This window comes from Eptesicus fuscus, chromosome 24 (assembly GCF_027574615.1).
Source record: "Eptesicus fuscus isolate TK198812 chromosome 24, DD_ASM_mEF_20220401, whole genome shotgun sequence".
In the NCBI taxonomy this organism is placed as follows: domain Eukaryota; kingdom Metazoa; phylum Chordata; class Mammalia; order Chiroptera; family Vespertilionidae; genus Eptesicus; species Eptesicus fuscus.
In genome coordinates this window covers 14,537,080-14,558,446 of record NC_072496.1, presented here as the reverse complement: position 1 = coordinate 14,558,446, position 21,367 = coordinate 14,537,080, and the positions used below count along the sequence as shown (strand labels likewise).

Sequence of the window (21,367 nt, the reverse complement as noted above, 5' to 3'; positions counted from 1 at the left end):
CTGACACCAACCATGAGCTCCTCTCCCTCCCTCCCTCACTGGCTGCCAGGACCCTGGCCAGGTAGTCCATTGGTTAGCGCATTGTTCCTACATGCCAAGGTTTCGGGTTCGATCCCCAGTCAGGGCACATACCAGAGGCAACCAATGACTGCAAAAGGCAACCAATGACTGCAGAAAAGTAAGTGGCACAGCCTGGCCAGTGTGGCTCAGTGGTTGAGTGTCGACCTATGGACCAGAAAGGCACAATTTGAATCCCCCGGTCAGGACACATGCCTGGTTTGCGGGCTCCATCCCCAGTAGGGGGCGTGCAAGAGGCAGCCGATCAAGATTCTCTCCCATCATTGATGTTTCTATCTCTCTCACCCTCTTCCTTCCTCTCTGAAATCAATAAAAAATATAAAAAAATAAATAAGTGGCTCAACAAATCAGTGTTTCTCTCTCCCTTCCTCTCTCTCTCTCTAAAAATCAATCAATAAAAATTGTAAAAATGATAATAACCGGCCGCGGGAGAAAGCCCCTCTCCGAGCGAGGACGGGAATGTGTGCTTCTTCAGAGCTGCTCGCTCTGCAGCCCCCAGACCCGCCGGTCCTGCCTGCACTGCCCACACCGAGAGGTGAGGGGTGACCTTTAAAGAGCCGCCTCTATTTTAACACGGTCATTTCTCCACAATCGCCGCCTCGAATTTGAGTCTCCAGGCTGCTGGCTGGTGTGGATGAACGGCTGGGCTCCGAGGCGGCGACATTCCCAGCAGTGACCTTGGCTCCCGACCTTGGCTCCCGACCTTGGCTCCCGACCGCTCACCAGGGCTGACAGCACAGCCCGGGCTCCACCCGCCCCTCCCGGGAGGCTGGCCGCACAGAGAAGGGGCAGCAGGACGTCAGCGACGGACCCCAACCAACAGGACCAGCTCTGGTCTCAGCCACAGGCCCCGCCGTGCAGGAGGCGCTGGGCGCCCCCCCCAGGGGCTGCGTGCCCAGCCGTGACCCGGGGGGCGGACGCAGCACTCGGGGTCACGGAGGGATGGAGCCTCCGTGACCCGCTGCTCCACGCGGGCGGACGTGGGAAACGCCTGTTGCTCAGAATCAGCGTGTGAGCGTCTGGCCGGCAGAGGAGCACACAGACGGTGTGCCATGCACCCGCCCCCGGGCACAGCAGTCGCCAATGGAGGGGCTGTTTCACGGCTCCAGGTGCTTCCTCGGGGTCTGTCCCCCAAAGACAACCTCCCCACGGGACCAAACCCCTTTGTGAGAGAGCCGGGTGGTGGTGAAAATGTCCAGCCGTCTGCCCTGGCCGGTGTGGCTCAGTGGATAGAGCCTCAGCCCACAGACTGAAGGGTCCGGGTCTGGGTTCGATTCCGGTCAAGGGCACGTACTTCGGTTGCACTCGATACCCCACCCTGGTCGGGGCGCGTGCAGGAAGCAACCAATCGATGTCTCTCTCGCACCGATGTTTCTCTCTGTGTCTCCCCCTCCCTTCCACTCTCTCTAAAGCTCAAAGGAAAAATATCCTCGGGTGAGGATTACAACAACCAACTTTCCAAGTCTGTGCAGACGGCAGGGGTAGGACGTGAGCCACAGCTGGTCTGGCACGGACAGCTCTGTGACGGACAGCTCTGATGGACAGCTCTGTGACGGACAGCTCTGTGACGGACAGCTCTGTGACGGACAGCTCTGATGGACAGCTCTGTGATGGACAGCTCTGTGACGGACAGCTCTGTGACAGACAGCTCTGTGACAGACAGCTCTGTGACGGACAGCTCTGTGATGGACAGCTCTGTGACGGACAGCTCTGTGACGGACAGCTCTGTGATGGACAGCTCTGTGACAGACAGCTCTGTGACGGACAGCTCTGATGGACAGCTCTGTGACGGACAGCTCTGTGACGGACAGCTCTGTGACGGACAGCTCTGTGACTGACAGCTCTGATGGACAGCTCTGTGACGGACAGCTCTGTGACGGACAGCTCTGTGACGGACAGCTCTGATGGACAGCTCTGTGACGGACAGCTCTGTGACGGACAGCTCTGTGACGGACAGCTCTGTGATGGACAGCTCTGTGACGGACAGCTCTGTGACGGACAGCTCTGATGGACAGCTCTGTGACGGACAGCTCTGTGACGGACAGCTCTGTGACGGACAGCTCTGATGGACAGCTCTGTGATGGACAGCTCTGTGATGGACAGCTCTGTAACGGACAGCTCTGTGACGGACAGCTCTGATGGACAGCTCTGTGATGGACAGCTCTGTGACGGACAGCTCTGTGACGGACAGCTCTGTGATGGACAGCTCTGATGGACAGCTCTGTGACAGACAGCTCTGTGACGGACAGCTCTGTGACGGACAGCTCTGATGGACAGCTCTGTGACGGACAGCTCTGTGACGGACAGCTCTGATGGACAGCTCTGTGACGGACAGCTCTGTGACGGACAGCTCTGATGGACAGCTCTGTGACTGACAGCTCTGTGACGGACAGCTCTGCGACGGACAGCTCTGTGACAGACAGCTCTGTGACGGACAGCTCTGTGACGGACAGCTCTGATGGACAGCTCTGTGACTGACAGCTCTGTGACGGACAGCTCTGTGACGAACAGCTCTGCGACGGACAGCTCTGTGACAGACAGCTCTGTGACGGACAGCTCTGTGACGGACAGCTCTGATGGACAGCTCTGTGACGGACAGCTCTGTGACGGACAGCTCTGATGGACAGCTCTGTGATGGACAGCTCTGTGATGGACAGCTCTGATGGACAGCTCTGATGGACAGCTCTGTGACGGACAGCTCTGATGGACAGCTCTGTGACGGACAGCTCTGTGACGGACAGCTCTGATGGACAGCTCTGTGACGGACAGCTCTGTGACGGACAGCTCTGTGACGGACAGCTCTGTGACGGACAGCTCTGTGGGCGGCCCCGCCGGGGACCGGCTCCAGTGCTGGCCGTGGGGGTGGGAATTGCTTTTATTGCCTCAGCTTAGTTTTCTAACCTAATGGGGAGACGCCTGTGACCTCAGTGCCAAGAGGCGGGAGGAACAGCAAATGGCGGTAATGAGCGATGGAGGGAACGTGCAAATGCACCCCAAGCCGCTCAGGACTACAGCAGATTCCCCCAGACAGGGCCCCCCCAGTTCAGGGCACCTGTGCAGCCTGTCGGTGCAGGACCGACTAGGGGTGGGAGCCCCGGGTGGTCTCCTGCCTCCGAATGCTCTTCTGAAGGGTCTCACCATGCAGGGCCGATGCATGGCGCTCGGACTGGCCAGCAGGCCTGGGAGGTGCGATGGCCACGCTGGGAACCTGCATCTGTCATCTACAAAGGCGGGGTCATCTGCAAAGTCAGCACCACCCAGGGCACCCAAAGTGCCAGGGGGCGGGAGGGGGCGCCACCAGGACAGCTAAGGCATCCACCTCGCTTCCCGTCCTGCTCACACCACAGAGTCTGGTCCCGGGATGAAGAGAAGGGACAGCTATGTGCCCTCTGGGCGGATTCCCGTTAATTCCCAGAAGCAAGCACATGACGCGGTTTCGCACAGAGCTGCAGGGTGACAGGGGAGAGGGAGTGGGTCTTCCTGGGTGCTGTGGAGGGTGGGGGCGTCACAGAGCTGCAGGGCGACAGGGGAGAGGGAGTGGGTCTTCCTGGGTGGTGGAGGGTGGGGGTGGGTCACAGAGCTGCAGGGTGACAGGGGAGAGGGAGTGGGTCTTCCTGGATGGTGGAGGGTGGGGCAGGTCACAGAGCTGGAGCCTGGCTTTCTGCTCTTCTCCTGTGAGTGAGCAGCAGCTACCAGGAAACTCCCCTCTAAGAGCTGCCTGCACCTTGGCGGTGTTCCGGATGCTGCATAACGTGGCTGTAGAGCCCAACGGAACAGATGGAAGAAATCCGGGCCCCCCTCGGGCTGAGCACCCTCCCACGCTGGGCAGAGGACAGTCCTCAGAGCTGGACCGGCCCAGCAGACGGCAGCCTGGGCTCGGAACCGCCAATCTCTGCCGCTCCGGAAGGCAGAGCTGTGTGACCGCCACGGACGGGCTGGGGGTTTGAGGAGATCCCGCCTTGTCTTCCTGTGCCTCTGCAGAGGGCAGTTCCTCGCTGACTAACCCCTGTGCACACACCGGGCTGGCTCTGGGCCACGGCAGAGCGTCGGGCCACGGGCGGCCCGCGAGGTTCCCCAGGAGGCCTGGTGGCTGGGCCAGCGCGGTGGCCGTGTCCGCTCACCACGGCAGTCAGGCCAAGCCCGCCCTGCTTCAGGCGTGGGAACGCTGTGATCCCCCTCCCTCCGAGCCAGAGCGCAGGCGCGAGCCAGACAGACGCCTGCCCAGAACGGAGCCTCACACTTCTCGGCCCTCCCCAGGGACGGGGCTGGTCGCGGTGGCTGGCTGGTGCGAAATGTGTTTAAGTGAACCAGAAACCTGGAACTACTTGAACTAGCTAAAGAACAACATATATATATATATTGATTTCAGAGAGGAAGGGAGCGGGAGCGAGAGAGAGAAACATCAATGATGAGAATCATCGATCGGCTGCCTCCTGCACGCCTCCCACTGGGGATGGAGCCCACAACCTGGGCATGTGCCCTGACCCTGACCAGGAATCGAACCCTGACCTCCTGGTTCAAAGGTCGGGGCTCAGCTACCGAACCGTGCCGGCCGGGCTAAAGACAGTTCTTCCTGTTTCCCTGTTTGTTTATAATGAAGCCCGACTCTCACCAAAAGGAAGTCCCTTCATCTAAAGCAAAAGCGACTGCATAGGCTCAGAGCCATCCATCCTGCCCAGCATCCAGTCCACAAATACTCACTGAAATCATAAAAGCATGTCACTCTGCAGAAACAACGGGGGAGAGAAAGGAGTGAAACACTTAATCGGCGACCTCACAGGGTGGTATTTTGAATTTTATCTGCATTATTATCATTTAAGTTACTGCAGTAATAGACACGTTCCCATTTTCATGGACATGGAAACCAACTAGGGTCAATAACTCTCTTTCCAAGGTCTCCACCCTGACAGTACCAAAACAGCACTTCCTTTTCCTCCCTCCCTTCCTCCTCCCTCCCTCCCTTCTTTCCTTCCTTCCTCCCTTCTTCCTTCCTTCCTCCCTTCCTTCCCTCCTTCCTCCTCCCTTCCTTCCTTCCTCATTCCTCCCTCCCTCCTTCCTTCCTTCCCTCCCTCCTTCTTTCCTTCCTCCCTCCCTCCTTCCTTCCTCCCTTCCTCCCTTCTTCCTTCCTTCCTTCCTTCCTTCCTCCCTTCTTCCTTCCTTCCTTCCTTCCTTCCTCTTTCCTCCCTCCCTCCCTCCTTTCCTTCCTTCCTCCTTCCTTCCCTCCCTCTTCCTTCCTTCCTTCCTTCCTTCCTTCCTTCCTTCCTTCCTCCTTCCTCCCTCCCTCCTTTCCTTCCTTCCTCCTTCCTTTTTCCTTTCCTCCCTCTTCCTTTCCTTCCTTCCTTCCTTCCTCCCTCCCTCCCTCCCTCCCTCCCTTCCTCTTCCTCCACCTCCTCCTCCTCCTCCTCCTCCTTCTCTCTCTTTCTCCCTCCCTCTCTCTCTCTCTCTCTCTCTCTCTCTCTCTCTCTCTCTCTCTCTCACAAGTTGAGCATATTCAACTGTAGAAATAATATTGGATAAAACTTCATAAACCTTCAACTTGAATTTGTTCTCATAGAAAAGGGCTGGGGAAACCATGTCCAGGTTTATCCAAGCAGGACTCCAAATTTAAGAATCGAAGTTGCCGGTTAAGCTCCTGCCGCCCGTCCACGCGATCCTGGTGGAGAGTGAGGCACTGCTGGCATCCCCCGAGGGCAGAGGCGCGAGAGGACTGGAGCATGGACCCGCGTCTCAGTCCCCGTGGCATACGCTGCCTGGCTGACCTCCTCCCGCCCACACATCAGTAACTCCCAGTCTGAGGATTTCACAGACTGAAACCATGATCCCATGTATGTTTGCTTAACCCTCATGGCAGCCGCGTCAGCAGGTGGAATTTCCGTTTGAGCAGACGAGGACGGCGCACCGCGATTAGTCTTGCTGGCCACAGGTCACAGTGCTCTAAACTCCACAAAAACCTTCCCCACGCATTACCTCACCCCGAGACACGCCCGTGAGCTTTAGGTCAGAGGTACAGCTGCACCCCCGTTTACGCTCAGAAAGAGGGGAGGAACCCTGATCGTGGGAAACGCATTTGCACAAGACGATTTTATAAGCTCTGCTCCGTCGGCTTTTTAGATAAAACACAGGATTCCCACATACCTCATGCAACTCTGGGCGGCACAATTATACTAACAGCGATTGGCTGTTCATCTGAAATTTAACGTGGCAGCCAGCAGTGTCATTGGTTAAATCTGGCAGCCCTCGTCCTAAGGGACGGGCCAGCCCGTCGCCAGCCCCTGCTCTCATCACCACGAAGGAGGTGCGTCCGTACAACGGGCACGGTGCCCCCAAGGGCAGCGGTGACTGGAGACCTCAGCTGAGAGGATTCCCTGTTTCCTGAGCCAGGACGGGGTAGATGCCAGCATTTCCGTCGTTTCTGACGTTGGAGGGTCACGCACCCCACGGCTGTCAGCGAAGACGGGTTTCTGGCCCTGAACTAACACGCGGTCCCCGCCCGCCCTCCGCGCGGAGCCAGCTTACTTGTAGGGGACGTGCTTGCTGCCGTTGACGAGGGCCAGGATGACGTTGCCCAGCGCGGACAGGGACAGGCACAGCCCCGCGCCGCCGTCCCGGTTCTTGCTGAGCGCTTTCACGCAGCTGCCCAGGTCGATGAGGTGCAGGCGGCTGCGGCCCCCGGACACTGTCGGGGAGAGAGGACAAGGGAAGGGGTTAGGGTCTGGCAGACACTCACCTGTCCTTCAGGTAGCTCCTCGGGGAGTCCGAGGGGAAAAAGAGAAGAGAAAGCGAAAGGTTGACATTCATGGTCTAGTGCAGTGGTCGGCAAACCGCGGCTCGCGAGCCACGTGCGGCTCCTTGGCCCCTTGAGTGTTCTAACGCCACTTCTTCAAAATAGACTCGCCCAGGCCGAAAACCGACTTCTGCGCACGGGCCACGAAGTTTCAATCGCAATGTACGTGCGCGCCCGCACGTGGTATTTTGTGGAAGAGCCACGCTCAAGGGGCCAAAGAGCCGCACGTGGCTCATGAGCCGCGGTTTGCCGACCACTGGTCTAGTGGGAAACCCCAACAAAATCACGCCGGGCGACCAACGCCATGGCTCCCTTAAATTCCGTCCGGCACACGTCGCCGACCTTCTACCATCTCCCGATTCTCCTGTGAACGAACGGGGAATGCCTGTGGGGGGACCGGGTGGGACTGCGGCACGGAAATGCCTAGAAGGAGAACGGTGTGTCGGTGGGCAGCAGGGTCCTGAAACGGATCCAGTTGGAACCTGAACGACCAGGCGGGACCATCACAGAGGCTCCGACCGGAGCTCGGGGTCACCGGGTTCTAACTCAGGGTCACACCAGGCAGCGGCAAAGCCGGCGCCGAGGAGCAAGAGCCCACGTGTCAGCTGAGCGTCCGCCGCGCGCCAGGCACGGCACAGACGGCCTCCTGCGGTTCCCGTGGTAAGACCGGAAGCCAACACCCCCGTCCTCTTCGTCAGTGAGAACACAGACGCTTAGGAAAGTTAAGAAACTTGCCCGTGAGCACTTGTGCTTCAGGCCCGGGTGAAGGCCCAGGACCGGACACCGCCTCTCCGAGCCAACGCGTGAAACCGCGCCAACGCCCACCCACAGGTGGGCAGGCAAAGGGTGGCCCGTCCGCCCGGACGGTGGGCTGCCCCTCAGAGACATACGTGACTGAACCAGGGACACACACGTGCCACAGAATGACCCCATCTCCCAGCAAGTGTGCGAAGTGCCGAAACACACCGAGGACAGCCCAGATTAGACCCCATTTGTGTAGGATCCTGGGAATGAAAACGAACGTAGAGGAACTAAAGCCGTCAGTGGTGCCTGCGGGTGGCAGGGAGGAGGGAGGGGAGCTGGAGGGAGTGATCGCAAAGGTCCCGGAACTTTTGGGGTGATGAGCATGTGCCCTCTATAGATTGTGGTGCTGGTTTCTGGGTGCCCACGTACAACAAATCTCACCAGATTATACACCCGACCTCCCCCCTCTCGCTCCCCAGGCCTCGGCATCCCCACCCGCCCAGGTGCCCAGCTCACACCTCGCACCTCGCCCACCCCCGCAGCTTCCTGGTTCCCCCGCCTTCCCCCTTCTGTGTGGCAGGGACACGGCAGAGGGAGCCACGGGAGCTTTCTGTGGGCACCCGGCCGGTGGGGGCACGGCGGACCGGGCTCGGTAGAGAAAGCCGACGCAGGGGTGGGTGTGGCTGTCTGGGTCCTGGTGGACGTGCCGGGCACGGGGCCGTGTCTGGGCATCCGCCGAGCTGCAGGCGGAGCCACATGACGGCGCTGACGTGGAGCGTGAGGGTTCATGCTGCAGGCGAGATCACCGGGAACCTGGGTCCTGGCCCTAACCTCGGCTCTCCCCACTCCACCCTCAGTTTCCACCTCTCCTGCCCAGAAGGCGAGGGAGGTGAAGGCTGGCCGCAGGCGCGCTCCTTCCCGGCTCTCGTTACCTGGCGCGTCCACGGCACAGAACGCCTCACACTCAGGGCGGGATGCTTTGTTTGCCTCCCAGTATGTCCAGCAAAACATCCTTAAAAGAGAGGATGCCCTGTGCTCCTTCTCTTTCATCCCGTTTCCTGTCCTGCAAGGTCAGGTCGCGGCACTGTGCAAGGAAAATAGTTATTTTTGAAGCAAAACAGCATCCGTTTTGCAGCGTAATTACTAGTCTGCAGACAGGAGGACTCGGATATTCCACGTGCACCGCAGATTAAAGGGCAAAGCCGGGCCAATTTGGACTTTCAGGCCGTCTGAGGTGATGCAACCGAGTGCGTGAGGTGCAGGTCGTAAAACAGCAGAGAACAAAGGCGCCGTGTGGCTGTGCTGCGGGACGTCACAAAACGCCCGTCACCACACCTGCAGGGCTCGGACGGAGAGGCCGGGCAGACGGCGGAAAGCGGCGCTGCTCCGCCCGTGGGAGGGTCGTGGTCGCAGAATTCTGAATCTCACAGCGCCTTTCAGCTGGAAGGGACACGGCCGTGGGCTGGGAGCAGGATCACGTCACTGTAGGTGGCCCAGAGGGCAGCTCTGGGAGCCACGAATGAAACGGTGACGCCTCACAGCAGGTTCCTCGGAGACTTGCGCGATTTGGGGGCCACAGGTGCAGGGCTAAAGGAACATGGCTCAGTCTGCCCTGAGGAATCCTGTCTATCATCCAATACAGATATTTTAAGTCGACTTTGGCCGAACCAAACTCCTCACAGGTGTACTCGCCCCACAGAGCAACATACAACCCTGCCCACCCCCAGCCACTGTCCCCGGTGCTCACCGACCGCCTGCAGGTGCCAGGAAACGCTAAGTTCTCCTGCCATCACTCCATTCCGACAAGGACCGGGAATGCCAGAACCGGCTCCCGTGCACAGATGAGGAAGCCGAGGTGCCAGCTGTTACGTAAACGGCCTGAGGTCGCATAGACGTTGAGTGCTGAGTGTAAGGCGGAAGCCCGAGCTATCTATGAAGCATGGAACGCTTCACCTCCCTCCCCTAACCCAGTGGTTTCAACTTTTGCTGCCCTTTGGCATCACCTGGGAACCTTGAAGAATAACACATATGGCCTGGCCGGCGTGGCTCTGGTTGAGCTTCGACCTGTGAACCAGGAGGTCACGGTTCGATTCTGGGTCAGGGCACATGCCTGGGTTGTGGGCTCGATCCCCAGTGTGGGGCGTGCAGGAGGCAGCCGATCCATGAATCTCTCATCATTAATGTTTCTCTCTCTCTCTGCCTCTCCTTTCCTCTGCCCCCTCCCTTCCTCTCTAAAATCAATAAAAATATTTTTTTAAAAGAAGTGCTATTATAATTAGACATGGAGTCTTAGCCTCTTTATTAAAAATATAATAATAATAATAACCCGGATGCCTGGCGCCCACTCCACGCCTTCCAATGTGACTGATGGAGTGTGACCCGGGCACTGGGAGTCACTGAACAGCTCTCCACGCGATTCTCATGGCAGCAAAGTTCGGGAACCCCCACCTTGTCACCTGGCCAGGTGCACCAGCGCTCTCCACAGCGACCACACACGCCGAGGCTGTGTCTCCTACTGAGCATGTGCACTTTTTCTCCCCACAAATGAGCTCTAGGTCAGCTGGGCTTCTCCCTCAATCTAATCATGCCTCTTTCACTTGGCATTAGAGATCCTATATAATAAAAGCCTAACATGCTAAGTGTCCTGTTGGCCGGTCGGCCATTCAACCAATCAAAGCACAATATGCTAATGATATGCTAAGGCCACTCAACGCTCGCTATGACATGCACTGACCACCTGGGGGCAGACAATCAACCGGTTCACCAGTCGCTATGACGTGCAGTGACCACCAGGGAGTAGACATTCCGACCAGTAGGTTAGTTTACTGCTGGGGTCTGGCCGATCAGGACTAAGCAAGATGGGCCAGACATGCCCTGGAGCCCTCCTGCAGTTCCTCCCCAGCTGGCCAACCTCCCGGGTCCCTCCCTACCCCGATTGTGCACTGGTGGGGTCCCTCGGCCTGGCCTGCATCCTCTTGCAATCCAGGATCCCTTGGGGGATGTCAGAGGGCCAATTTCAGCTCAACGGTGGAACAACCGGTTGCTATGATGCACACTGACTACCAGGGGGCAGACGCTCAATGCAGGAGCTGCCCCCTGGTGGTCAGTGCGCTCCCACAGGGGGAGCGCCGCTCAGCCAGAAGCCGGGCTCATGGCTGGTGAGCACATCCGTGGTGGTAGGAGCCTCTCCCGGCTCCGTGGCAGTGCTGGGGATGTCTGACTGCTGGCTTAGGCCCGCTGCCCGCGGACATCAGTTGGACATCCTCCGAGGGCTCCCAGACTGCGAGAGGGTGCGGGCCAGGCTGAGGGACCCTCCCGAGTGCACGAATTTCATGCATCGGGCCTCTAGCAAAATATAATCATGTATTATGTAAAGCAGTAACAAGATTATGTAAAGACTAATGTTTCTAAACTAAATCCAGTGCTTTGGAAAGATGTGATAAAAATGAGTGTTTTTTTTTTTATTTTTTTTTTTAGAAAAAGATGCTAAATAGGTGTGAATGGAAAATTACAGAGTGGAAAACATGTTAGGAATCTAGAGCAAGTCTCTCCAGTGGGCTGCACAGGGCACTTGAAGCTCCTGAGTCACTTAGAAGAAATGTGAAGCACAGACCAGACGGTGAACATGAATGTGTATATGAGAGGCAGGGCCTCAATCTGAAAAAGCACCTCAGAGAGGAGGCCCCGCCCCGGATCGGAAGACCGAGGACGGAGGCGCGTGCGTGTGCCGTACGTTGCAATAACATGTTGATGACATGCACGGACCATTTTGCATGATTTCCCTCTTTAAACTAAGTCCCTCAATTACTGAGTGACGCCTGGCTGCGCTGCAGACGGGTGTGTCTCTGAATCACAGGTGACGGGCCGGTCTCTCTCTCTCGGAAACGCAGCTCAACTGGACGACAGAGGAAGTCACTCATTGTCCACAATACAGCACAGGGCGGCTGCTTAGGGTCCCTTCTCCAGAGCTGGACTTCCCAGGGGGTCCGCAGCCTGGACAGATTAGCAAAGCGGGGCGGGGGGTCTCCGTGCCGGGTGAAGAGTCGGTCCCACTAATGCGCCGCGGACTCTGTAAACCAGGGGAATATTCTAAGCGTGACCTAGTGCACGTGCAGAGCAGTGACACGCCCACATGGAACTTCCCTTCCCATCCTGACTGGACACGTTTAGCACACGTCAGTCTGTCTACTTCAGTGTGGATCTGTGCGTGTATAACACCCACACGTGTGTATAAGACTCAGGCGCGTGCTCACGGGTGCTTAGCTCCAGCCCCGGAGACCTCTTTGAACCCGTCATCTCCGCTCCCCAGGGCCAGCGGACCGCGACCCGCTGCTCTCTGCCTCCGGGCAGGTGGCGAGTTAATCAACGCCCCCTTCATTGAGTCTGAATGCCAGGCCCACAGGGGTTATTCCCTACACACAAGTAAACAACATGTCCATGTTGAAAACACTCCGAACCTCCTCATTACAGGTTACACAGATTTGAATGCACAGGCGCCAAGCGAGCCGTGGGCTGGGGGCGTGCATTCTGGCCTGACCCCCCTTCCCTGCAGCCAGGCGCGTGGCCGGCAGGGGCACCTCCGGGGGCTCGGGGCTCACCCCACGTGCGCCTGGCCCCCGCCCTTCCTGGCGCTCCTCTGCAGACGGTGAGGGACACCGAAGAAGTGTGGGGAGCCATTAACGGCACGTGCCTTTCTCTTTACCCTGAATTGATGATTTAAGAGCAATTCGCGCCCACAGCGTAGCAATAGGAACAAGACGAGGGAGAGGTTAAATATTTGGCCGGCACCCAGGGTGGGTTAAGTACTGTCGGGTTAGGGAATGTCCGAGCCGGCCCTTCCGTGGAGGCCGAGTTTTAAGTTCTTACGGCTGAAACAGTCTCGTTAGCGGCTTCTCTGCTTTCAAGAGTCCTCCCTACTTTCCGATTCCGAACGGAGAGCAGAACCAGGAGGCACGGAGTGAGGAGCCAGAGCAGAGCTGCCGCAGCGAGGTCTGTGCCCCCCGAGGGCCGCCTCCCCGGCGCTCCCCTCGGCGCCTGTGCAGCCACTGGCCCGAGATTCAGGCCTCCGGCGAGGCACCCTTTGCTGGGAGGACCCGGATTCGCTGCAGGCTCTGCCTATTATTATTATTATTATTATTATTATTATTAACAGCTTAAAAGAGTAAATAACCACTTCTCAGACTCCCACGTGCGCGCGGCCGAGACACCGGCCACAGACGGCGTGGAGGGCAGGACTTCCGGCGGCTCCCGGTTGTCAGGGAAACTCTGTCCTGATGTGAAGGTCTGGGCCCTCTCACCTCTCTCCTAATCCTCGTCGTTTCCTTCTTTAAGAAAGTTATTCTAGCCCTAGCCGGGCTGGCTCAGTGGACAGAGGGTCGGCCTGCGGACTGACGGGTCCCCGGTTCAATGCCCGGGTTGTGGGCTTGATCCCCAGTGTGGGGCGAGCAGGGGGCAGCCAATCCATGATCCTCTCTCATCACGGATGTTTCTATCTCTCTCTCTCCCTCTCTCTTCCTCTCTGAAAACAATAAAAATATATATTAAAAAGAAGAAGGTTGCTGTGCATCGGGGTGGGAAACATCTGGCCTGTGGGCCATATAAGGCTGCAAATTCATCTGGCCTGGCCCTGCCAAGGCATTAGGGGTGCGTGAATTCAACGCCTGACCAAATACAGCAGGCTGATGTCTAAGCTGATAACGGCGTATGGCCCGAGAAACGTTATAAATACCCACATGGCCCTGGGCAGGAGAGGTTCCGCACGCCTGGTGTACGTGGTGTGAGCTCCTTGAGGACCCATTTCCCTGAGAGATTCCCGTTTACCCCATATAATGCCCACCACCACCCCCACGCTGGTTGCCAAGAGAGACCCCGATGGCCCGCCTCCCCGGTGCCCAGGGCATGACAGGGAGGGCCAGCGCAGGGGGCCGCGGCTGAGGGTCAGAGCCATGGAGCCAGCCTCAGGGAACGGGACTCCAGCCCAGGTCAGGCCCACGCTGAGACTTCAGGCCCGGGGACAGGGGTCCAGGACACGACTTCAGGCCCCGTCAAAGCTGCGTGAGTGGCAGCAAGAAGAATAAGCGGACGACTCGTACAGGCAACAACGTGGATGGATCCCAAAAGCTACATGAAAGGACCAGACCCCAAGGCCACCCAGGAGACACATGGTTCCACTTGTCTGATCTTCTGGATTGAGGAAAACTATCCGATCCGAGTTGCCTAGGCCGCACAGGGGCGGACTGCAGGGTCCCCAGGAAACTGGATGTGGGGGCTTCGCTCTAGATCTCAATAGCGGTGCTGGTCACACAACCGCACAGATTTCCCCAAACTCACCCAAGGACACACAGCAAGGGTGTCACTGCGTATAAACTATGCCTCATGAAAGCGGAATTAAAACCACCGCCAAGGAGCAGGAACAAAGGAGGAACGACTAGGTCCGTGGTCGGCAAACTGTGGTTCGTGAGCCACATGCGGCTCTTTGGCCCCTTGAGTGTGGCTCTTCCACAGAATACCACGGCCTGGGCGAGTCTATTTTGAAGAAGTGGGCGTTAGAAGAAGTTTAAGTTTAAAAAATTTGGCTCTCAAAAGAAATTTCAATCGTCGTACTGTTGATATTTGGCTCTGTTGATTAGTGAGTTTGCCGACCACTGGCCTAGGTCAACGGAGGCGCTGAGATGGGAGAGGGAAGAGCTCCCACGTGGGGGCAGCAGGCACCCCCTAGACTCTAGGGCAGGGGTCCTCAAACTTTTTAAACAGGGGGCCAGTTCACTGTCCCTCAGACCGTTGGAGGGCCGGACTATAGTTTAAAAAAAACTATGAACAAATTCCTATGCACACTGCACATACCTTAGTTTGAAGTAAGAAAACAAAACGGCAAAAACACCCGCATGTGGCCCGCGGGCCGTGGTTTGAGGACGCCTGGCCTAGAGCCACCTCCAGGATCCTGGCCTGCAAGACTCCGGGCAACAAGGAGACTTGTGAGAAGTTGGGGGGCCCACCCCCAGATCCCAGGGGGCTGTCTTAGTTCCAGGCTCCACCTCCAACCAGGCCAGTTGATGGCCTCCCTCCGTGTCAGTCCATTAGCTCGCAGTTTCCAGCCCCCAGGGTTCCTCTCCTCAGGGGGCCACGGGCATCAAGCATCCTTGTGACAATCCTTCCGAGAGCCCCGGGCCCCGCCGCCGTGGTGTGAAAGCCCCGCAGAGGCGGGCACTGAGAGACGGGGAGAGCCGCTGCCCGGCAGCCCCGCCGCGCCCACACCTGCCCTGGTCCCAGGTCCCAGCTGAGGAACTCGGCGAAGGGCTGGCACCAGCCGGGGAGCCTGGACAGACACGCCTGGCAGTCAAGGCCAGAGCGCGGCCCACGGTCAGCGCGCGCTGCAGACAGCCCGGAGGGCCTGGCCGTGCAGCTGCCACAGGGACTGCGATGGGCTGACAGGGAACCCCCGCCGATGGGGGAGCCTGGGGAGGGAGGCAGCCAGAGTCCGCTTGGCTACTCCACCGCCTGATCCACAGGCCACTTAAAAAGCAGAACCTGCCCTAGCCGGTTTGGCTCAGTGGATAGAGCGTCGGCCTGCAGACTCAAGGGTCCCAGGTTCGATTCCGGTCAAGGGCATGTACCTTGGTTGCGGGCACATCCCCAGTAGGGGGGTGTGCAGGAGGCAGCTGATCGATGTTTCTCTCTCATCGATGTTTCTGACTCTCTCCCTCTCCCTTCCTCTCTGTAAAAAAAATCAATAAAATATATATTTTTTAAAAAAAGCAGAACCTGCTTCCTTTCGGGCCCACACAGCGGACTCCAGCTAAGGACTAATCACACTGCCAGGTGCCCTGGTGGATAGAAGCTGGTCTTTTACGGTGAGTGCCTGCAAGGATTAGGAACAAAACGATGCCACGAAGCAGCTGTTTGGCCTTTTTATCTGTTCTCCCCCACGCCCACGGCACTGACACTCACAAATTATCTTCACCAGAGCACCCTTCCCCCTCGGCCAGGGCAAAGGTGAACGTCAGCCCGGACTCGACAGCGATCTTGAATCACACGTGGGGGCGAGGGGGCGCCCGGCTGGGAAACCCGCCCACGTGGACCAGGTCACGGCCGCCTGGGGAGGGCTTCGCGGCGAGGCTGGTGGGGGCGCGGGGAGGGTGGCGGGGGGAGGGACTTACTGCCGCCCTTGCCGCTCTTCTCCATGCGGTACTGGTAGATGTGCAGCGTGAAGAGCATGTGCGAGTTGCGCAGGTCGTCCTCGTCGCAGTCCTGCCGGTGGCCCCGGCGCGCGGCCAGGGCGGCGTCCAGGAAGAAGGCGGCCTTCTCGGCCGTGGGCGCCCGCAGCTCGCTCTGGTTCTGCAGCTGGAAGACACAAGCGAGGGCTGACGCCCGTCCGGGGGGGCTGGCCTGCCCTCCCCCGGCTGTCCGCTCAGCACGGCAAGGCTGCGTGCCCCTCCAGGGCCCCACGTCCTTCCAGGACACGGCCCTACACGCACGCGCGGCTCTCAGCTTCATTCATTCACTGCTGACGACTCACTTACTGGAGGGCATGTATTTCCCCCCGTTTTACAATTGAAGTCGCATCTGTAAACCGCAGGTGTGCAAAGCAAATGGATGGCCCAACCGTCGACCTGCGAACCAGGAGGTCACCGTTCGATTCCCGGTCAGGGCACATGCCCAGGTTGCAGGCTCGATCCCAGTGGGGGCGTGCAGGAGGCAGCCGATCAATGGTTCTCTCTCTCGCTCCCTCTCCTTCCTTTCTAAAAATCAATTAAAAAATACATATATTTTTAAAAAGCAGCCCTAGCTGGTTTGGCTCAGTGGATAGAGCATCAGCCTGTGGACTGAAGGGTCCCAGGTTCAAGACCAGTAAAGGGCACATGCCCGGGTTGTGGGCTCAATCCCCAGTAGTGGGGCGTGCAGGAGGCAGCTCATCAATGATTCTCTCTCATCATTGATGTTTCTCTCTCTCTTTCCCTCTCCCTTCCTCTCTGAAATCAATACAAATATAAAAAATAAATAAAAAAGCAAATGGGTGTATCTGAGTGGGAGCAGAAGGCCCCGGAGGACGGCCCACCAGCACGCGGGCTGTCCGTTCACCTAAAAACCCCGGGGCGCGGCCTGCGTCTGATCTCACAGGTGGGATGGCTGCAGGCAGGCGGGCTGCGAAGTGTGACTCCACTTCTCTGATTGACCTCACGGCGCCCCAAAGAAGTGGAAGAACTGGGTTAGCTTAGCTCGGCTCCCCGTTTTCCCCAGAGATTTAATTAAAGCCGATGCTAGACCACATTTCCTGGCATGGCTATAAGGAAGACGTGAGTGTCAAAGACCAGGATGCTCGGATGCCTCCTCCGTGTTATTCAAGGGACGCCTATTTTTATCTGTCGTCACTCCATCCATGTGCATGGCACCCACATTAATGGGCCAGAGAAAGCGTCGTGAGCAACATGGCTGAACCCTCGGCATCCCCGGGCAAGCACAGGAAACCTTCCACAGAACACGGCGCGCCCTTTCCGGGGAGAGAGAAGGAAATTCACTATTTCTGACTTTTCCAAAGACATGGGACGGCAGGAAGATGTTCTAGGGTCCGTACAAATTCTGGAAATGTTCCTGACTGTCCCTACAACTCTGAACTGTGAGGGCTGATACTGGGAATCTGAGACCATAAAAATCCTCAGACTTCCAAGAGATTCTGTTGTGTTCGTTGTTTTGTACTCAGTGTGGCCACAAGCTAAGCCAAAGACTCTTGAAGATTTTTCAACAGGAAGAGTGGACATAAAGAGCATGTTGGTCTCTCTCCCTTCACCGTCAGTGAACCCGCACCTTCACCTCCGGGGACCTGCATTAACGCAGAAGTGGGCGGACCCCGCAGCATCGTTGAGGGTGTAGATAATTCTTGGAGTAGGAGTGGGGGGTGGGCAGGGGGGAGGGCCTGGTCTCCATCGTAGGTGCCGTGTAGGTACCACCTGAGCATGTCCTACGCTACAGAAGGCTGGTCCTCAAAATGGGTCCCTCGACCAGCCCCAGCAGCCCCTGGGAACTCGCTAGAAACCCGCACTTGGAAGCTCCGTCCAAGGACCACTGACTCGGGGAGGCTGAGGCGGAGCGCAGGGGTCTGTGTTAACAAGCCCCCCAGGTGGCTCTGACGAAGTGTGAGAACCACTGCACGAACGTTTCCCCGACCAACTGCTTTGTGTCCTAACTAGCTTCCCCATCCACACGGTGTGGGATGCGTCTGTTACAACTATGAACGGCCCATCCTGGTCAGACATGGTGCCCACCCTGTGTGAGTTGCCAATCCCAATACACCTGCTACGCGTGTTCTAGTGACAGGAGGAGCATCTGAGAGGGCTTCCCGGAAGAAGCGACAGCTAGCTGAGACCTGAAGGGTGAGGAGTTGGCCAGATGAAGAGCCGAAGGGGAGGAGGCAGCTCCGTGCACAAGGAACAGAGCGTGCAGAGGCCCGGGGTCAGCGGGGGCAGCGGCGGTGCCTCGGAGCTTTGCTGCTGAAAGTGTGGGCCTCCTTGGGAAGCCGGCGGGAAATGCATCGTCAAGGCCCCCGCCCAGACCTGCTGAGCCAGCGTCTGCGTTTTTAACAAGATCCCCAGCGATGGATACGCCCCTGACGTGTGCGGGCACCGCTTTTTGGTAATTTATCAGGAGCGGCGGGAGGGGAGTGTGAGAGGTGAGGCTAGGAAGGTCCCTGTGGGGCCTTGTGAGTCCCGAAGAGCTTGGGGATGGAGGACTCCTCTGCGCAGGGGGAGAACTCTGTCGGGTGTGAAAAGGGGGGTCCTATCCCTCCCTGAACGCCTGCAGCGGGGAGGCCGAGGCCAGAGAGCCCGCTGCTGGAGCCTGGAGAAGGGATGCCTGGCGTGAGCCGGCTGCCCCTCCTTGTGCCTTCACCGCCGAGCAGCAGGAGAGAAGCACTGGGCACGGGCGTGGCCGCCAGCCAGGGCACGGCAGCTTCTCCTGACTCCCGCGGTGCCACACTTACATCGCGGTTCTAACCGGACAGCGCTCACGCTCACGCGTGTTTCCTGCAGCAGGACGGACCCGGCTGCGAGCCAGGCTGGAAGGCGGTCACAGAGCCGTCAGCAGCCCCGTGGTGGCCGCGGCCGTGTGTGCACAGCAGCAAATATTCCCGTTTGTTTTAAACAAAAGAAAGATTGCACTTTTTTCCTCCCCCCACCCCCAAGAAGGGGTTAAAGGATGGAAATTCAATTTCCTCCAAATGCTACCCCTGTGGTGAGTCCTGCTCGCTGTCAATGACATCCGAGGCACAAATATTTAGGTGGGGCGGGCAGACGGCCCCGCCGCTGATGGCCGTGACCTTCCAGGCCACGTGGGCGTAAACACGCGTGAGCCGCCCGGTTCCCGTGCCCGGGGGTCAGCCTGGGGGGCCCCAGCCTCGGAGGTGGGCCGAGCCACCGGGAGCCCCGGGCCCCGAGCCGTCAGTCACCTGCGTGCCGCAGATGGGGTCCTCGCACAGGTACACGCCCGGGGACTGGCCGTCCTGCAGGCTGCCCGTGGCCACCTCGGCCAGCAGGTCCCGCAGGCTCTCCTCCCGGCCCCACACCTCCACGGCCGAGACCCGCACGGAGAAGCGGGCGCCGGTCTTCTCCTTGCGCTCGTTGATGAGCTTGAAGAGCCAGGCGATGGCGCAGGGGATGATGCCCAGGCTCTGCGTGGAGTCGTCTCTCCCGATCATCGTGTAGGACTTGCCTGGGGGGGGGGAGGAGGGGAGATGGCGTGTGAGTGTCCAGGCGGCACCCCAGCCTCAGGAGTGGGTGCCGAGGCGGCGGGAGGGAGGGGAGAGGGGATGACAGTAAGCGCGACACGCAGCGTTTGCCGACAATGACCCAAGGCCGCTTCCTGGCGCTCCTGATGAAAGGGCTACAGTAAGACCGCAGATCCCAGGCAAAGGACGCGACTGAGTCACCAGGTACCTCCCAGGAGGACCCCAATGCCACACGCCCCCAGCTCTGCACGGTCTTACCCGGAGTGGGAGGCAGGGGCTCATCGCTATTCGGTGCGTTATCTCCCCACCCCGCTTGCACTTTACACCCCCTCAAGTTCAATGCTGTGGGTCTCTTCACCGCACGAGCAAAACCCATTAAGGCCGGCCACGGCTCTGATCAGAGATGGAGAAGAGGAGGGAGGGAGGGGGGAAGGGGCTCTCTGTTCCCGCTGGACCTGCCCTCCAGCGCCAGGGCCTCTGGCGGCGTCTCGTCTCGGCTGAGGGACACGTCTCACTCGCTCGCCCAGCCTGAGCGGGGGGCTGTGTGCAGGCGGCCATGGGTGGGGGTGGGGGCGGGGCCCTTGAAGTGTCCAGCTGCCTCCCTCCCAGGTGCCCGGCGGGTTGGGCTGGGCTGGAGGTGGGGAAGCGAGGCCACAGAACCGCCGACGGTGCAGCGTGGCCTGGGCTCTGCTGGGAGCTGCTCCTCTGACCATTACGTCGGCTCCATCTCCAACCCAAATCCTCCCGGGGGGCGGGGGGGGGCCTTGTGCTTCCCAGAAGCCCCTGCTCAGGGGGTATGTTGTCCTGTAGGCTTGCTGGGCGTGACCCTGACCTGGACCCCATGGGAACCACCCCACGGCTCCCTGCTCATCTCCGGAACTTGAGGGCTTCCCTGGATGATGGTTCCCACTCAGAATGGAAATCTCATCTCAGAAGCAGGGATGCCCATTGTGTCATCTAATTCAGCACCTCAGGGGACAGCCTCTCCTCTCGCCGGAGGGCCGGGACGAGGAGAGGGAGGCGCGGGGGGAAGGGAGCCCGGGAGCAGCGTAGGGGGGGGTGGTTGGGGTAGAGCCTCACTGACCCAGCTTGGCGTGGCCGAAGCAGAACACGCAGCCGTCCGCCCCGTTGACCACGGACTGGATCACCTCCGCCACGGTCCCAGCGCACACCTCCGCCTGCGGACACGAGAGGAGAACGCGGTGAGTGGGCCTCACTGACGGACACGGAGGAGCCGGCTTTCCTGGGCTCGGGGTCACGGCGCCCCCCGGACGGGGCTCTCACCGCCCCTCGGTACCCCCCGCCCATCCCGCCGGCGTCACACGCAGTCACCCCGAGCCCCCCTGCTCCTCCCGGGACATCCCAGCGCTGTCTGCTCACCAGGCAGAGCCGCGGAGGGGACACGGGAGCCTTCACGGACCTCACGCCCGGCCCGGCCGCTATTCTGGCCTCCGGACGAGGCATTTAAACTTCCCATTTGCTCTCTGCTAACGAGATCCTTCCTTACACACACACACACACACACACAGACACACACGCACACACGCACACACACACGCACACAGGCACACACACGCACGCTCACACACGCACGCACACAGGCACACACACCCTTATAACCCGGGCCAGCCTTTCAGAGGGGAAGGGTGAGCCACCACTTCAGGAGGGTGACCTTGAGAACCACCGTCATTCTCTCCCCATCTCCTTCCTCTTCCTCACTCTTTCTTCTCAGCCTTTTCTTTCTTTCTGCACCGATACAGTCAACGTACACAATTCCTCCACAAATGAAACACGCTAACTCCTGACGTGGGGAGGGGTGGGCGGGGGCAGAGGGGGCAGGCTCCTGAGGACCGTGTGCATTGCCCACTAACACTCCTGGCCACGCCCTGTCACCCCTAAGGCCTCGGTCCGTTCTGGGGACCACAAGGCGCTCTGGGACACGCCCTGGCCGGGCCGAGCTCGCGGCGGCCGGGAACAGCGGTCCGCTGTGCCCGCTGCCGTCCTCTCCACCCCAGCGCGGAGCCAGGGCTCTGGAAGCATCCGGA

The 21,367-nt window shown here is 59.1% G+C and overlaps 1 protein-coding gene across 1 annotated transcript in view; it reads right to left on the bottom strand.

The window, feature by feature from the left end:
- The window catches only part of KIF26B (kinesin family member 26B), a 384,278-nt gene that overhangs the window by 31,723 nt on the left and 331,188 nt on the right, over window positions 1-21,367 (bottom strand). The window contains exons 7-10 of the mRNA XM_054713017.1: window positions 20,407-20,500; window positions 19,044-19,306; window positions 15,763-15,946; window positions 6,595-6,754 (exon numbers count right to left, since the gene is read on the bottom strand). Of these exons, the coding sequence (XP_054568992.1) occupies window positions 6,595-6,754; window positions 15,763-15,946; window positions 19,044-19,306; window positions 20,407-20,500 (701 nt within the window). The remainder of the gene's footprint in view (window positions 1-6,594; window positions 6,755-15,762; window positions 15,947-19,043; window positions 19,307-20,406; window positions 20,501-21,367) is intronic.